We start from the raw sequence: 15,690 nt of genomic DNA, 5'->3' as shown, positions 1-15,690 counted from the left end.
CAAATCAGCATCAGGCCCAATAGAGTTTGAGTTGGGCCTGTTTCCCGGTCCAATACACGTATCCTTATACGCGTTATCAGTAACATTGCCAAAACCACCTTGGGGAACCGTTTTATCCACGTTATCATTATTATCCGCCTCTTGGGCCCCACCACCAAGATCATTAACTGCCTTGGGAGAGTAACACGCCGAACCTATCCCTATATTCTTAGAATTAGGAGTGTTAGTCTTATTACTCAATGTATCTTGAACAAACTCTTCGTTTTCTGCAAAAAGGGGCCTAATCCCAAAGCAACCCGACTGTGCATCTTCTGCCCTAGTTTCATCAATGACCGGCGATCCCGTAGTACCACCGGTGGCCGGAATGTGGTTTACCTCAGTATTACCAGGGGGACTATCGTTAACGATTGGAGAATTAGGAGGGTTACCAGATTTTAATTCCATGTCTTCTTCTAATTCATCTTCAACAAGATCCTCAAAGCTATCCGAATTAAAGAGTTCATCTTCCTCTGAAGGGTAGTACGAGTCATCATCATTACTATTTCCAAATCCATCGGACATGAAGTTTTCTGCATCATGGTTGCTCCCATCATCAGACTCGTTATTGGAGTCGCTATCAATCGAATCTTCACAATAATAGGACCATCTCCTTTTTTCTTCTACGACACTAATGAAATATTCTCGAGATTTATGAACAAGAATTAGAGTCTCGTTCACTTTCTCAGGTTTATTAAGCTTAATGAACACTCTACCCCATTGCAACTTTTGATTCCCTTCTAACGAGTAGTTTTCTGTTTCATACACAACCCCCCACCAATCCGCTATCGACATGAAGGTTTTTTCCGTCCAACACTGAATCGGAACACCTTTAATTCTCAGCCACGTTGTGCGTCCCTCAGGCCAAAAGTCTTCATCCCAAAGTTGGATTTTATGAACCCACTTTCTTAACGAATGGGACTCGTTTTTGGATTTAGCTTCTGCATCTTTTTTTGTTTTGAAGATGATGATGAGGCTAAGGTTTCCGAGTTGTTTGATATCCAAGTCATGAAACCCTTCTTCCCTTGTAATGTTATGAAAGTTTTTTAGAATCTTGTAAGATTTTGCTTCACAGACAATGGCTGATTGAAGCACCTCGTGATTGGAGTTGTTTTCAAGAACCTTCACAATTTTTATATTGTCGGATCCTTGACAATCATCCGACTTCTTTTTATTGAGTAAGTTTCTAAGGTCGACACCCCCTTCTGTCTTCTTTTTATCCAATCTCTCTCTAAGATCTTCTCTCGCTTCCCTTCTGCCATTGACCACATCATTAAAGGACCGTCCGTCATGGAAGTTGTTTGCACCAGGATTCGCACTGGTAGGATTGTTCACCGGTTTGGAATTGAATCTAGAGTCGACCTTTGGGTTCCGTGAGGTAGCCATGAAAACCCTGATAGCAACACCTTTGATTTTGATACTTTCTAACTCTCTTAGCAGACGATTCCCATCTCTCACCTCAGCGAATCGAACAAAGGCGAAACGCTGCCCGTTCCTTAGCCTCTTTGATGCAATGTAGACGTCTCTAACAGCCCCGAACGGTTTGAATAGTTTCCAGAAGTCAATCACACCCCAATCGATCGAAAAATTGAAAAACATGTATGAAGTCAATTGGTTACCGTTTGATCTCTTGTGACCGTGTTCATAGTTGCCGTTGTATCTCTCTCTATGCCTCCCCGTGCCTGCCTTTTCTCTCCAGACTCTCTCCCTATTTTCTCTCTCTACTCTCTCTCACATGTTTTCTCTCCTAATTTGCTGCAGACACCTGGATTTTACACTTGGCGGATTTGCTATAATTAAGTAGCTAATGACATGTAGGCTTTTTAAAACACTTTTTTATATAGATATATAGATATAGATAGATAATTTTAGAAAAAGAAATTAATGTTACGTTAATCGTAAACAATATAATGTTACGTTATAATTTTGTTTTCTTTCAAATAAATCAAACCATGATAAGGATGATCGTCAAATATTAGTTGACTCATTTGTGACATCTTGTATTTTCCTAACATAGTGTGCGACGTGGAATATGGCTGCACGTCCTGCACGCTGCCTAGTGTACAGGGACTGATTTCGTAATTTTGAGATTTCAAGGGGCTAAAGTGCAATTTCGTGCAAAGTCGTAAGTAACTGGTTTTGGGCAGATTCTTATTTATTTTTACATTTCATAGCACTTAGAGAGATAAGAAGAAGACTAGAGCTTGAAGTTCTTTAGAGAGGAAGAGTTTTGTTGGAGGAAATTGAAGGATTTAGGGGTGTGCATGAAGCTTGTGAGTTATCCTCAACAATAATCTGTTATGTACATCTGCTCAGAATCCTCTACTTCATAATTGTAAGAACCCTAATCTCTTCTTAGTGATTAAATTGGGGGTTTATGTTTAGGGTTGTGATTGCGTAATCATATAACCCTGGGAGGGTATTTTACCTTGCTCTTGTAGCTAATAAGTTGAAATTTCTTTTAAAGAGTTTTGTAAATTAGGGTTAATTATATTGAATGAGAATTTTAGAGGTAAATTGGGTGTGTAGTGGTCAGTGTTGTAAAAGTCGACCGACTTGGCCGACGCGTCGTTTTTTTGGGTTCTCCGTCCCGTTTTTTCTGAAAACGACTCAAAAGACGGTCAAAGCTAAAAGTTCGGTCAAAGACGGTCAAAGTTGGTCAAAAAGGTCAAAATCATTCAAATTTTTGTCAGGATGTGATATGTTTTAAAATTAGGGTACTTTTTCATTTTTTGGGCCGCTCTTTTCTCTGTGTCCTTACTGATTATGTACTCGGTAACATTAATTAAGTTTGAAGTTTGATTGTATTTAATTTCAAGTTCTTATTTAAGAAATTTATGGTACAGAATCAACTATTTTATACATATATAAATATATATTTAAGAAATTATCAATAAAGTCAACGTTGGTCAACGACCGATGCGTCCCGATGCGTCCCCGACTCGGCCGACGCGTCTTTTTTAGGTCTCGACCGATGCGTCCCCGACTCGCGACTTTTACAACCTTGGTAGTGGTACAAGTAGTGAAGATGTAAACTTTAGGTAAAAGTGTAGGAGCTAATAGTAAACTTTCTATCCAAGTGTGATACTTACTAGTTGTAAATTACAAAAAGGAAGTGATTTGGGTCATATAGTTATGTATGTAAGGTTAAGGGAATGGGTTTCTTGGGCAAGATTGAGAATGGGTTGGGAATTTTAAATGGATTGATGATAGAAGTGGTGAAATGAGTGACGCTTCAACCTCTAGGGTTCTTGAGGTTGGTGTCTTTGTGATGTGTAGTTAATTCTAGATTTGTATGTGTGAAAGTGATTATATAGGGTGCGCTAAGGAGTCAAAGTATCTTTCATACTCCTAGTCTCGTCGACAAATAGGTGACATAGCTAGTAGGGTCACTTATGGGAAACGATTGCATAAAGCCGGATTGCACCCGTGCAAGAGGTTACATGCTATCGCTGGGCTCCCAAAAAGTGTATACTTGTTTTATTAATTGTGACTAAATAATGAAGTGTGAACAATGAATCCATAGGGTTAGATTCATACTAACAAGGGGCTATCTATTTGGAAATGGTAATGTGTGGATTAACTACCACGTTTGACTTGACACGACTAAGTTCGGGCAAGTCGGGTTAACTAAATAATGTGTGTGTAATGATTTATCTTTATTATAATATTACTATAGTTATACTCACTAAGCAGTTAGTTTACTTGTTTAATTGTCTTAGGTTCAAGCGGGTCAAAGGTGCGCAGGGAGGGAAAACAACCGACCAAGGATTAGAGAATGTGCTTGTAGTGGTAAGTGGATCGTCTAGACTCTTGCTACCATGGATGCTTAACCGCTTGAACGCCAATGCTCTCTTGTTGTGTTTTGTGGATTTAAATTTTGGGTCTTATCAAATTATGCTTTGGTTGATGCAAAATGGGTCTAAGTCGTATACTTAACGTGTAATGGGTTATTAAAGACTTAGTGGGTGTTTAAGTCGGTAAATTGATTTGGGATACTTAATTATGTATGTAAGTTATGTTTTAAAACAGGCCACTATTGGAATGGATGTTTGGGTATATATTTGCGATGAATAATTCTCGTTTAAAATTGTGCAGGTCTGGTGTAGCGTTGTGGCGCGCCACAGATCACCTGTGCGCCGCGCATTAAAACAGTGTTCAGGGTCAGTCAACGTAACTTCTTCTGGAATGATTTTTTGTTGTACTGCGCGACACACAAAGTTCTGCAGCGTCGGTCAGTATCCTCTAAAAAAAATTACGAGATTAAGGTCGTCATAAAGTATTAGGAGGAATGAGATAGAAAAGACTAACTTGCACCATTGCGGCACAATGAGTTTTATGTAAAATTTATAAAATAATGAAAGCTTATTTTTTGCTCTTACGACATTATTTAGCCAAATCTGACCTTTAAATCATGAATATATATACGAATTTGCATATTAGATAATGACTATTTCAATATGCTTTTAATTTCCACATGTAAATGGTTAAATTGGTAATTTCCAGTAATTTAGTTAACTTAAACACTAATATTTATTTATGACTTATTTAATACAAATATAATTATTATTATATTTTACAGACATTTTATCAATTTCGATTCGATAAAAAACCAAACCCCCTTATTTTATTTTTTTGGACAGCTGTTAGGATCATCTAGGGGGATTTAACCACCCACACGTTCATCTCATACACAGTTATACCCACCCCCTAACTGCGTGCCCAAGAGAAAACCCGCACCAATCCCATACGGGGCATGGACGGTAAAACCCCCCTCCCCTTTACCCCCAACGCGATGTGGGAAATGTGTCATGGGTGGAACTTCATGGCAGAGATGAAATTGTGGATTAATATGTAACCAACGGGAGTGACCTTCCCTAACCTTCCCTAAAGAAGCATGCCACTAACCGTTGAACCACATCACAACATCAAATCCCCTTATTATTTAGTTAACACAAGTGGAATCTTCTATATATACATATTAACATCTTTAATGAGTTAAATCTATAATATGTAAATCGTCGTTTATTTTAGTTACAAAGCCATCATAATCATAGTTGATGTATGTATATATATATATATATATATATATATATATATATATATATATATATATATATATATATATATATATATATATATATATGGGCATGATCAATGGGGAAGTAACCAATCGGGGGGAAGCAAATTTTTTTTTTTTCGTTTTTTTTTAATTTTTTTTCCGGCATCAAGATTACACGAAAATATGAACATTTAGAAGAGACACTTCGTGATGAATGTTATTATTTAGGCGGGAAAACGATCGACAAAAATAACATTCAAGATAATATTGTTCGTGAAGAATATGAACGTTTTTTTTCCATGTTTTGTGAAGTAAAATTTAGCCCGATTTAGAGTTTAGGGTTTAGGGTTTGGTGTTTTGGGTTTATTCCATAAACCCAAAACACCAAACCCTAAACTCTAAACCGTTCGTGTTAAAAACTCAATCTAAATCCTAAATCTAAACCATAAACCCTAAATTTCTAAACCCTAATATCTAAACCCTATAAACCCTAATATCTAAACCCCAATAGCTAAAACCTCAAAATACGCTCGAAAAACATGATAATTGTTATATATTACTTCTTCGAGCGTTTTTCCGTCAAAATAAAAACATTTATCACAAAGTGTCTCTACTAAATGTTCATATTTTCATCTCATCTATAATGTTCGTGAACAAAGTTTTTTCAAAAAACGAAAAAAAAAAGTTTTTGCTTCCCCCGCTTCCCCCCGAATGGTTACTTCCCTCTTTATCCTACCACTATATATATATATATATATATATATATATATATATATATATATATATATATATATATATATATACTAAGTTTTGAACACGTGCGTTGCACGACTGCTTAACACCGTTTTGGCAAACACGATGTTTGATATGGAACTTATTTAGATGTTTTATGTTGTTGCATAAAGAATTTTTACAAACCTCTAATGATCGAATCCGCAAATGAAACCACCTATAAAGCCAACTATGTTGCAATTAACACAACAATTTCTTTCCTCTACAAATAAAAAGATGATACGTATTTGTAGAGAGTTTGAATCCGACCACAACATAAATAAACTTCAAAATGAATGATAGGGGATAACCGAAAGATGATAACAGCTCATCGCTAAAAGTAAGCGATAGCGTGCGTATATATTAATTGTGACTGTGTAAAAATGATTTATTAAATATTGATATATTTGAATATATATTCAACAGGGCAATGAATATGGCTAAAATTAAGGAAATTTAGGTTAAAAAATAGAATTATGATCTATCCATATATTCAAGAGTGAAACATTTTTTTGAAGGTAAGTAGGGGAAATTATTATTATTATTTTTTTTTTTTTTTTTGAATTTTTTTTCAAATATTAAGATCACGTGAAAATATGAAATTTAAAAAAAAAACACTTTGTAACGAATGTTATTATTTTGGAGGAAAATCACTCGAAGAAATAAATGATAACATTCATGATGAATAATGTTTTAATTAAAGTTTATTTGCATCGTTTTATTTTCATAGCGCAAAACTCCTATCTTCCTTAGGGTTTAGTGTTTTGGGTTCCCTAAACCCAAAACACAAAACCCTAAATCCTAAACTCTAACCCGTTCGTGTTAAAAATTAAATCTAAACACTAAACCCTAATTTCTAAACTCTAAATCATAATTTCTAAACCCTAATAGCTAAACTCTAATTTTTAACCCCCTAATTTCTAACCCCTTAAAAAAAACTCAGAAGCAAAACATTCATTCCAATGAATTTTATCATTTATTTATTCGAGCATTTTCCCGCTAAAATAATACTCCCTCCGTCCCAATTAGATAGTCCTGATTTCTTTTTTTGTTTGTCCTAAATTAATAGTCTATTTTCATAAATAGATAAAAATAATTGGTTAAAATACTTTTATATCCTTGTTTATTTATGTAAGACAAAAATATAGGTAAAAAGTAAGGAGTAAAACTGAAAAGTAAACAAAAAAATACATGTTTTTCTTAAACTGTGTGTTTTTTTTCTGTGGACTATTAAATTGGGACAGAGGAAGTAACATTGTGTTTTTTTTTAAATATATTTTTATGTGATCTTAATGCTTGTAAAAAGATATAAAATAATAAAAATACTTCTACTTCTCCAAAAAAAAAAAGTACTTTCCTTTTTATTAAAACACTATATATTACATTATATATTATTATATAGTATATAAAATTTAGTTTTGGAAATGTATGTGAACATGTTGTCTATATTTAGCATTTGAATAATTGGAGCCACGTAAGTCAAAGGAGTCAAACAAGCAACTACAATATCAGCGTGTGGGACCCATTAGAGGAATTTAATGTGGTCAAGGAGTGAACGATAATTATTGTATTGTAAGCGGTGGGCGTGGCTGAAGTGCGATTCTTGATGCGTGTTGGAAGCGGAGTTTGGGTTTGGGGTCGGGTGTGTGTATATTTATGTTTAGTTCCGGTGGTTTTTGTGTAGTTGTGCGTGTTTTTTAGCTCTCTAGTGGTTGGAAGTCTATTGTACGTGTATGTCGCAGTTCATTAGAACTATATAATGTTGTAATTCAGGATCATTTGATCTTTATATATATATATACTACTACTATTTTTGCCAAAAAAAAAAAAAAAAAAAAAAAATATTATTATTTTATTGTATATCCATGACCCTATGGATAACGTATAGCATGTTTTCTTGCCTCCAAATGTCTCGGTACCAAAACATATACATATATCTCATTAATAATTTTGTACTTCTTTGGTTATACCGCAGAACAAGGTTTTGTCGACTTCTGTTATAGAATTAAATCATCATGAGAGCTTACCTTTTTATTTGGAGACTGTTTCGGTTTATTGGTTTCAGGTGAGGGTGTTTTAGGGTTTTACGGTGGGTGGAGTTGCTTGGTTTGTTGAAGTTCGGGTGCTGCTCTTTGGGTCGGGATGGTAAGGTGATGGGTCGAGGGCCTTCCTGGGTTTTGCCGGGCTTAGGGGGTGTATATTGATAGGTTAGGGTCACATGCAGCGGTGCAGGGGTGCGTGGGTGCGGCTGGTTGGTGTTTATAGCTGCTTTTGCTTCTTCAAGATGCATGTTTGAGCTGTTTAGTTTCATTTCAATATTCATTTATACTTGTCAATGATTGTAGGTTTAAGTTTTGATAACGAACAAACTGAACAATTATGTAACTTGTATCATTTGCTTGATCTTTATGATCTATTTATATGTATATATATTATATTTTCGCAAAAAAAAAAAAAAAATAAATAAATAAATAAAAAACAATGTAACACAACATTGAAATTTGGGAAGTAAGATAACATGAAAGTGATACAAGTTAGCTAGCATGACAACCAACAGTACGTTTTTCGAACAATAAATATTAAGCAGTAACTTTGACTAGTATTAAAACAGGCCTCTAAATCTTGAAGCCCTGGTCGAGCCACTTGCACAGCCTCAACTACGGCCTAATATATAGCTTAGTCCCCAACAATATAACCCTTCCAATATAGTATGGTAGCTGCGGGCCTATTTTCTTTAGAAGTCTCAAATTCAAACCAAACTTGTTAGTATGATGTCTTCAGGTGACCAGTGAAATGGCGGGAAACATTTATCGCGAGATAACATGGTGTGACCGAGTGAGTACATATAGGCCCAGGTAGAGTTAAAAGAAATCGATGAATGTACCATGTTCATAAATAAATAGAAAGAATAAAAATGGAAGATACTCGTTCTTCTCGCGAAGCCCTGAGCATGAATCTTTATCCGTTTTTTTTAATAAATAGAGTAATATATATGCTTAATCTTAGTTCACAGTTCATGCTCGATTCTTCGCATACTCGTGATAAATATAAAGAAAGTATGCCTATGAATGAAATACCCTTTAAAACGACAAACTAATGGAAGTCTAAAGAAACAAAACTAACATAAATTGAAACGATCTTCATATGTAATATCAAGGTGTCCAAATCTGCCAGATCGACCAACCTATACGTAAATTACATAAACTTTAGATTATTCCCTATGGTGAAGTGAGTATTGTCGTGTTGTATGAGGGAATTGTGTTGACGTAAAAGTGATGTAGGAAATAGAGTTCCTATGGTATTGTTGTGAGAGTGTGTTGTGGTAACTGTTATATGGTGTGATAAAATGTGATTGATAGTTAAGTGAAAATAGACAAAAAATGTTAAATAATTAAGTTAATTGAGGGATAGTTGATTTGTTGCGATGTAATACTGGCTGATTCACAAACCAGGCCCCAAATTTTCTTTTAATCTACGCCCAAGAGGGGTCGTACGTTGTCCACGTAGGCAACCACTGTGGTTTGCACATTGTCACTGTCATCATCTTTAAGATCAATGCCAGCTATCATTTCATTTCAACTACATTTTTGGTTACCTTCGTATATTTCAACAAAATCATATGTTAGATGAACATACTCGCATATGCATCACACATTCTATTACTTCATAGAAAAAAGATTCAAGGTTCATGTCTTCAAGCTTTATTCATCTTGATGCCTAATTGCAAACTAACAATCAAGTATCATCAAACACGTAACTGAGTTGGTTTGATGGTGGCCTTTGCAGCGAATGCACGGTACAATTTATTGAACAGTATATTCTAAGAGTACTTGTCCCACTAATCAACTTCAATTTTTAACCAGCTATGCTCATCTCATGTGACCCATTTCAATCAAAAATTTAAGTCAATTGATCAGACAACAGGAATAATTGAACAAAAGGTGTCATGAAACAAAGGAAGCCTTTTTTTTTTTTGAAAGACCAATAGAAATTTTAATGAAATAGAAAGGGATACAACTTGGCATATTAGATAATGCCATTTACAAAGAGAAACAGATGCATAAGCCTTACTCTATGGACCATATGACACCCATGTCAAAGTACAGCAATTAATACATAAACTACAAATCTGTTATACGACGTCGGTGCAAAAGATACAGGTCATAATAGTCTACCATGTCTACCCCTCATAAACAGATAAAAATGGTCATAATCTTTGGATAGGGTTCTGTAAAATACGATAACTACTGAAGAATAGTCGTTAATAAAGCTCAACTTTCTAAAGGAAAACAGCTTGAATCAGGTGAACCCTTTAGGTAGAGATCATGTTGAACTGGAATCTCGAAAGTTGTTGTGGTATCGTTGAAATCACTGGTCCATATCTCTGCACATCATAGATGAAGTATCAAGGAGAGAACACATATCAGAACAAAGGGAACATTTCAATCACAATAAATTGTAGTTATGCCATTTTCTTTAAGTTTGCATTGAAGTTAACCATTTGATTGTTATAAACTATCATGACAACTTAGGCTGTGTTTGATAGAACTGAATGAATTAGCGCAGAATGGTACATAATCCGAATGATGATTCAAAGTCTCTGAATAAACTTGATTCTGAATAAAAATAAGCTATTTGATAATCATTTTGATTTGAGGGTATTACAAAAGATTTGGGTGCTTAATTGTTAAGAGATTGTTTCAACTCTGAATGGTTCAGCACTGAATGTTGAACCATTCAGCATCATATGTCATTCAGAGGTCAGAAACAAACGCATTGAATCAGCATTCAGCGCTGAACCATTCAATTAAGAGGTAAAACACACGCTTAATTGATAGTAATGAGTTGGGTCACGAGGTTTTTTTAATACTGAATTTCATACTTTTAAAGGATCAAGGAAGTATACAACTAAATCAATTTTAACATTTAAAAGTAAAATTGGTCTCTACTGCTGATATTAAAAATTTTGGTTTGGATATGAAAAAGACTTGATAGAAACATTGACAAACTAAAATAAGTATTCTAATGTACTCACTCTGTCTTATGCAGTCTGTAACCTTAGAGCAAGCACATGATTTACACACACACACACACACACACACAAAGTTCATTAATCTAGCCAGAAGTCTTATTTATACCCTTCTGAAGTGATAAAATGCGGACCATGTGGGCCCAAAAGAGTACCTCCAATTTATGACAGAGTCAAACAAATAATACTTTGAACAGCTAAAGTTGCAATTTTCATGTACAGCCTAAAAATAAAGTTTGTAGCAATTTTCGTGGTAACAAAGGAGTCATGTTCCAAGTACTTCCAAAATTGGTCCTCACAATTAAATAATAAAAAAATAATTCGCATACATCAACATCAAACACAAAAGAAAATGTGAAAATGGCATACCTGAACGTTATCGTACAGCTCAAACAGTGGAACGGCAAGAAGTTTGAGGTTTTTGGGCACTGCAAAGTACTCTCTTTCCGATAAGTGTACAACATAAAGTTTCTTGCATTCCTGAGTTGCAAAAAAAAAAATATATATATATATATGTTGAAGTGAGTGTCTAATAACATATTTACACCCTAAACCAATGAAAAGGGAGATGTCTAATATATAACTAGACCAAGAATAAAGTATAAAAAACAAACGTATAATACAGCAGAAATACAAGGATCCTTAACCTTGGGTTTTGAGATGTGTGGAGGGCAATATGGGTACATAATAGTTTCAAAGTTTGGCCTCCACCATACACCCACACACTCGCCAATCTGCAAAGACACGAGCCCATGTTAAAAAAGATACATAGTTAAGTTAAGTTAGAAGGTTTTTCCCTGTTTGGGTTACCCGGGAGCGAGTATCCCGACCTCATAATCTAATGTACGAAGCCCAGCAGGAAAACTCACTAATTCCAACCCTTCCTTGGCCACCACAAAATATGACCTAACAGGGCAACCACTAGGCTAACTTGTAATGGTTAAAAAAATCTAAGATCTTTTTATTTTATCTTAAAAAAGATACATAAGTGAACTAAAGAAAATATTACATTGGTAGTTGACAAATCTAAACTAGCCTCTATTGATGACAAATCAATAGAATCTAGTGGTCCTAAAAAAATCTTGTATATTCGGTCATGGTTACGTACAGCCAAACAAATAACTCTAAATGTCAAATAATATGAAATTTTATATTAGTTTCGGACATTTCAACAAAGGAACTAGTACATTAGCCTGGGACGTTTGAAGTAAAATGTTAAAAATTGATAAACTTGGAGAGATGGTTATAGTCTAATGAGTAATGATTTTAGATTTCAACACTGTAATCACATCAGCTTGCAGTAACTCCTAACTTAACATCATCTGTGGTTAAAGATGAAAGTTCATCATCTTAAGGTTCTGACTGGATAAATATATAATTTGTTTTGGAATGAAGAATAAATAGATCCATAAGTTTTAATTGGCAGGCAAAATAACAAGCAGATAAAGTAACTCACTAACCTGCCAATTAGGTTGCATATTAGGTGCATTAGCAGCAAGTTTGCTTGATAATTTCCTTTTCAAGCCCTCAATTTCTGCAAGATAACAAGTAGAAAAGATACATAGACAGAGTCAGATAAAGAAATTTATGTATGGTTGTTGATGACAGTTGAAATAGATAAACTACCATTTTCTCCAGGCTTCAGCCGGCCACCAGGAAGTTTACAGAATGTGTTTCCAATTTGCAGAAGAAGAATGTGAGGATGATTATGCTCTTGCACCTGCAAGTCGATGAAACGTTTTAAAACCAAGTGTAAATAAACAAAAGAAACCAAAACGGTTGATAATTTGACGTGTACAGGCTCATTATCCTAGTGAAGTCAGGCGTTAAAATACCATCAATTCAACTAGACATGTTGGAGAACAAAATTAGTGATGAACGACGTCTAAAAAGCCACCATGCAATGATATTTTGAGAATGGATTCCAAAAAAATGTGTCACAGTAGATTTTTACATGGTGTAGAACCTTACTTGGTAACTCACAACTCACAACCAAACCATTTAGTTCTAACATTACCCCAAAAAAAAACATAAACTTTGTAACGAGCAATTTTTTATAATTGGCAATATGTAAGCCTTACCTCCAGACTCGGTAATTTTGTCCCGTATTATTTATACTTTTGAACTTACTGTTCTTTATATATTTTTGCAAGATGATGGTTCACTTTCAAGAAAAATACAAACATGATCACAATAAGTTTAACATGTAGCTATGAAAAAAGAATATGTGAGATAACCAATTTATACGAAGATTGTAAATAACTTGAGCGTAATTAACAATTAAGCATGAGAACTCTTGAATAAACAGAAGACCAGAACACTAACCAGTAAGATTGCTTCAACACTAGTCCTCATACCTTCCTTCAAATAGCTGTAGAACAACATCATTAATTCGCATCGTCAGCTTTTTGCAACATACACCAAAAGAAGAAAAAAAATAGATGGTACAGGGCTTACTCAAAGCTGATAACTGAACCAAAAATTAAGCTTATTCTTATGAACTAATGAACTATATACACAAAAAAGGGCAGTATGCTAATTTCATATACATATATTGAACATAATTCTAGGTACTTTATTCGTGAGACTAAAATCATATCATACATGCATATACATATCCACAAGGATTATGATACAACATTGAAAGAAAAAGGAAACATGAAATGAGTATACAATCATTCTCATCATTTTCTTCCTGCATTTCGTTTAGGACGAGCATGTTCATTTACAGTATTTCACTATTATCTTTAGCATGTTTATCAATTACTTCATATAAACCTAGAAAAGCTCCATATCAATGTTCAAAGTCAAAATATTATACGATAAATGCCAAATTGTATCATTTAATTTGAAATTAGGAGATTACTATTTAAATGTATAACTAAAAAGATTACAACATAATAAACTCATAACAATGATTAGTAGCCCAAACAAGTCATATTCAGAGAAAGTGTACGGAATTGCTGGAAATACAAAACATAAAATTCACAACTTTTAGGCACTATTGGATTAAACATGTAATTGCATTCAAACAAAACCCCAAATTAGTCAATAGCACGTGAATTAATTGAATTTCAGTATCAAAATATGAATAAAGCATAACCTAACACATGAAATGGAAATAAACCCTAGAAGGACAGCATCTCGAAGAACCCTAACTAAAAAAATAGACTTCTAGGGTTTCCCTACGCATCGATTCGAGCAACCAAAAGTAATACAAAGTTACATACACATGTATTTATATTTATAATTATATTAATATATATAGTAAATGATATGATGTATACTTACTTTTGTTTCATACGAGCAAGACGATCAGCAACCGAAGTGTCTTTTTCCATTTTAGGTTCTTTAGTACCAAAAGAGTAGCTTGATAGAGGATATGTGTTTACTATTGATGACGACGAACTCACCATCTTCCTTTCTTGTTTGATTCTGAAATCTGAATTTTGATTGTTGATCAAATTTTTAAGGAATTTTGTTATTGTTATTCTTGGGTTAATGGTGTTAAATTTAGGGTTACTTGTTGTAATAGTTGATTTAAAAATACAATTTCGTTTCTTAAAGGGCAGTGAAATTTTCAAAACAATCTAGTTTCATAATATCTTCCAATACTACCCTCAAATAAATAAATTTAACATTAAATTTATAGAAAACATTATATTATATTATTATTTAAAAGAGTGTTTAACAAACAGCTTATTAGAGTTTATGAGAGCTTATAAAAACTTAGACTTTATAATATAACTAACTTATAAAAAAAATAAAGCTTATGAACTGAAAAATAAACTACAACTAGTTTACCAAACACTTATAGAAATTAATAAGCTTCAGCTACCTGCTTAAAAAATAAGCTCCAACTCTAGGGTGTGTTGGGATAAAACTAACTTGTAGCTGGAGCTGAAATCTGGAGCTTATTTTTTAAGCTAAAAGCTGAAACTTATATTTTATAAGTGTTTGATAAAGTAACTGGAGCTTATGTATGTAAAATGACATAAAGAACAAAAAATAAATGATAAATAATGATTTAGGGGCTAATAATGTACTTTTACTTCCAAAAGCTTCCCAACTTATTTTCATAAGCTACTTCAAGTAGCTTATTTTTACAGAGCTTATTTTTTTATAAGGAGTGTATTTGGCGCAAGAGCTTATGTGAGCTTATGAGAGCTTATGGGAGCTTGAGCTTATGATTTTAATAAGCTCCAGTAATTAGCTTTGTTTGGTAAACATAAAAAGTAGAGCTTATAAAAATCATAAGCTCTAAAAAAATAAGCTACTTCTAGTAGCTTATGAAAAAAAGTTGAGCTTATGAACTAGAAAATAAGCTCTAGTTAGTTTATCAAACACTTATAAAAAATAATAAGCTCCAGTTACCAGCTTTAAAAATAAACTTCAGCTCCAGCTCTAGCCCATAAGTTCCAGCTCCAGCTCCAGCTAATTTCATCCAAACACACCCAAGCTATGAAATATTTTTCTACCAAACAAGGCTAGAAGCTGGAGCTTATGAAAAAAATAAGCTTAAGCTCCTAGAAGCTTGTGTGCCAAACATACCCCTGACCTATAAGCTCCAGCTAGTTTCATCCAAGGAGATCGAGACACAGCCCAGGGCTATGGGGAAAGATGTAGATCTTTCACCCTAGATAGACAACTACATAGAGGGTCTCTACACACCTAAGAATATTTATGGTCATTTCATACTATCTTTCAATAATACCCTCAAATAAATTTTAACATTAAATTTATACAATACATCATTTAAGAATATCTTAAATATTTTAAGTGAATCTATCAA

General features: G+C 33.9%; 1 protein-coding gene and 1 long non-coding RNA gene across 2 annotated transcripts; one reads left to right on the top strand and one right to left on the bottom strand.

Moving 5' to 3' along the window:
- Positions 1-2,211: 2,211 nt before the first annotated feature.
- LOC139844844 (uncharacterized) lies at positions 2,212-4,739 on the top strand. The gene is made up of 3 exons (XR_011758113.1): positions 2,212-2,371; positions 3,759-3,828; positions 4,135-4,739. It is a non-coding gene; the product is annotated as an uncharacterized lncRNA (long non-coding RNA).
- Positions 4,740-9,978: 5,239 nt separating this feature from the next.
- On the bottom strand, positions 9,979-14,410 carry LOC139844794 (pre-mRNA cleavage factor Im 25 kDa subunit 2-like). Its single transcript, XM_071835020.1, has 7 exons — positions 14,190-14,410; positions 13,224-13,269; positions 12,525-12,618; positions 12,359-12,432; positions 11,546-11,632; positions 11,268-11,378; positions 9,979-10,253 (listed from the first exon to the last, which is right to left on the bottom strand). Exons 1-7 carry the CDS (start codon positions 14,312-14,314, stop codon positions 10,182-10,184), a joined length of 609 nt encoding a protein of 202 aa, XP_071691121.1. The 5' UTR covers positions 14,315-14,410; the 3' UTR covers positions 9,979-10,181.
- Positions 14,411-15,690: the final 1,280 nt, after the last annotated feature.

Source organism: Rutidosis leptorrhynchoides, chromosome 4, assembly GCF_046630445.1.
Source record: "Rutidosis leptorrhynchoides isolate AG116_Rl617_1_P2 chromosome 4, CSIRO_AGI_Rlap_v1, whole genome shotgun sequence".
Taxonomy (NCBI): Eukaryota; Viridiplantae; Streptophyta; class Magnoliopsida; order Asterales; family Asteraceae; genus Rutidosis; species Rutidosis leptorrhynchoides.
Note: the sequence above shows the minus strand (reverse complement) of the source record. Positions and strands in the feature narration are given on the sequence as shown.

Bases quoted from the DNA above. Each gene is read 5' to 3' on its own strand.
- LOC139844794 (XM_071835020.1), bottom strand. From the start codon at position 14,314: ATGGTGAGTTCGTCGTCATCAATAGTAAACACATATCCTCTATCAAGC. The intron at 12,619-13,223 runs GTTAGTGTTCTG...ATCGACTTGCAG, and splicing joins GTGTTGAAGCAATCTTACTG to GTGCAAGAGCATAATCATCC. The intron at 11,379-11,545 runs GTTAAGGATCCT...TTTGCAACTCAG, and splicing joins CACACATCTCAAAACCCAAG to GAATGCAAGAAACTTTATGT.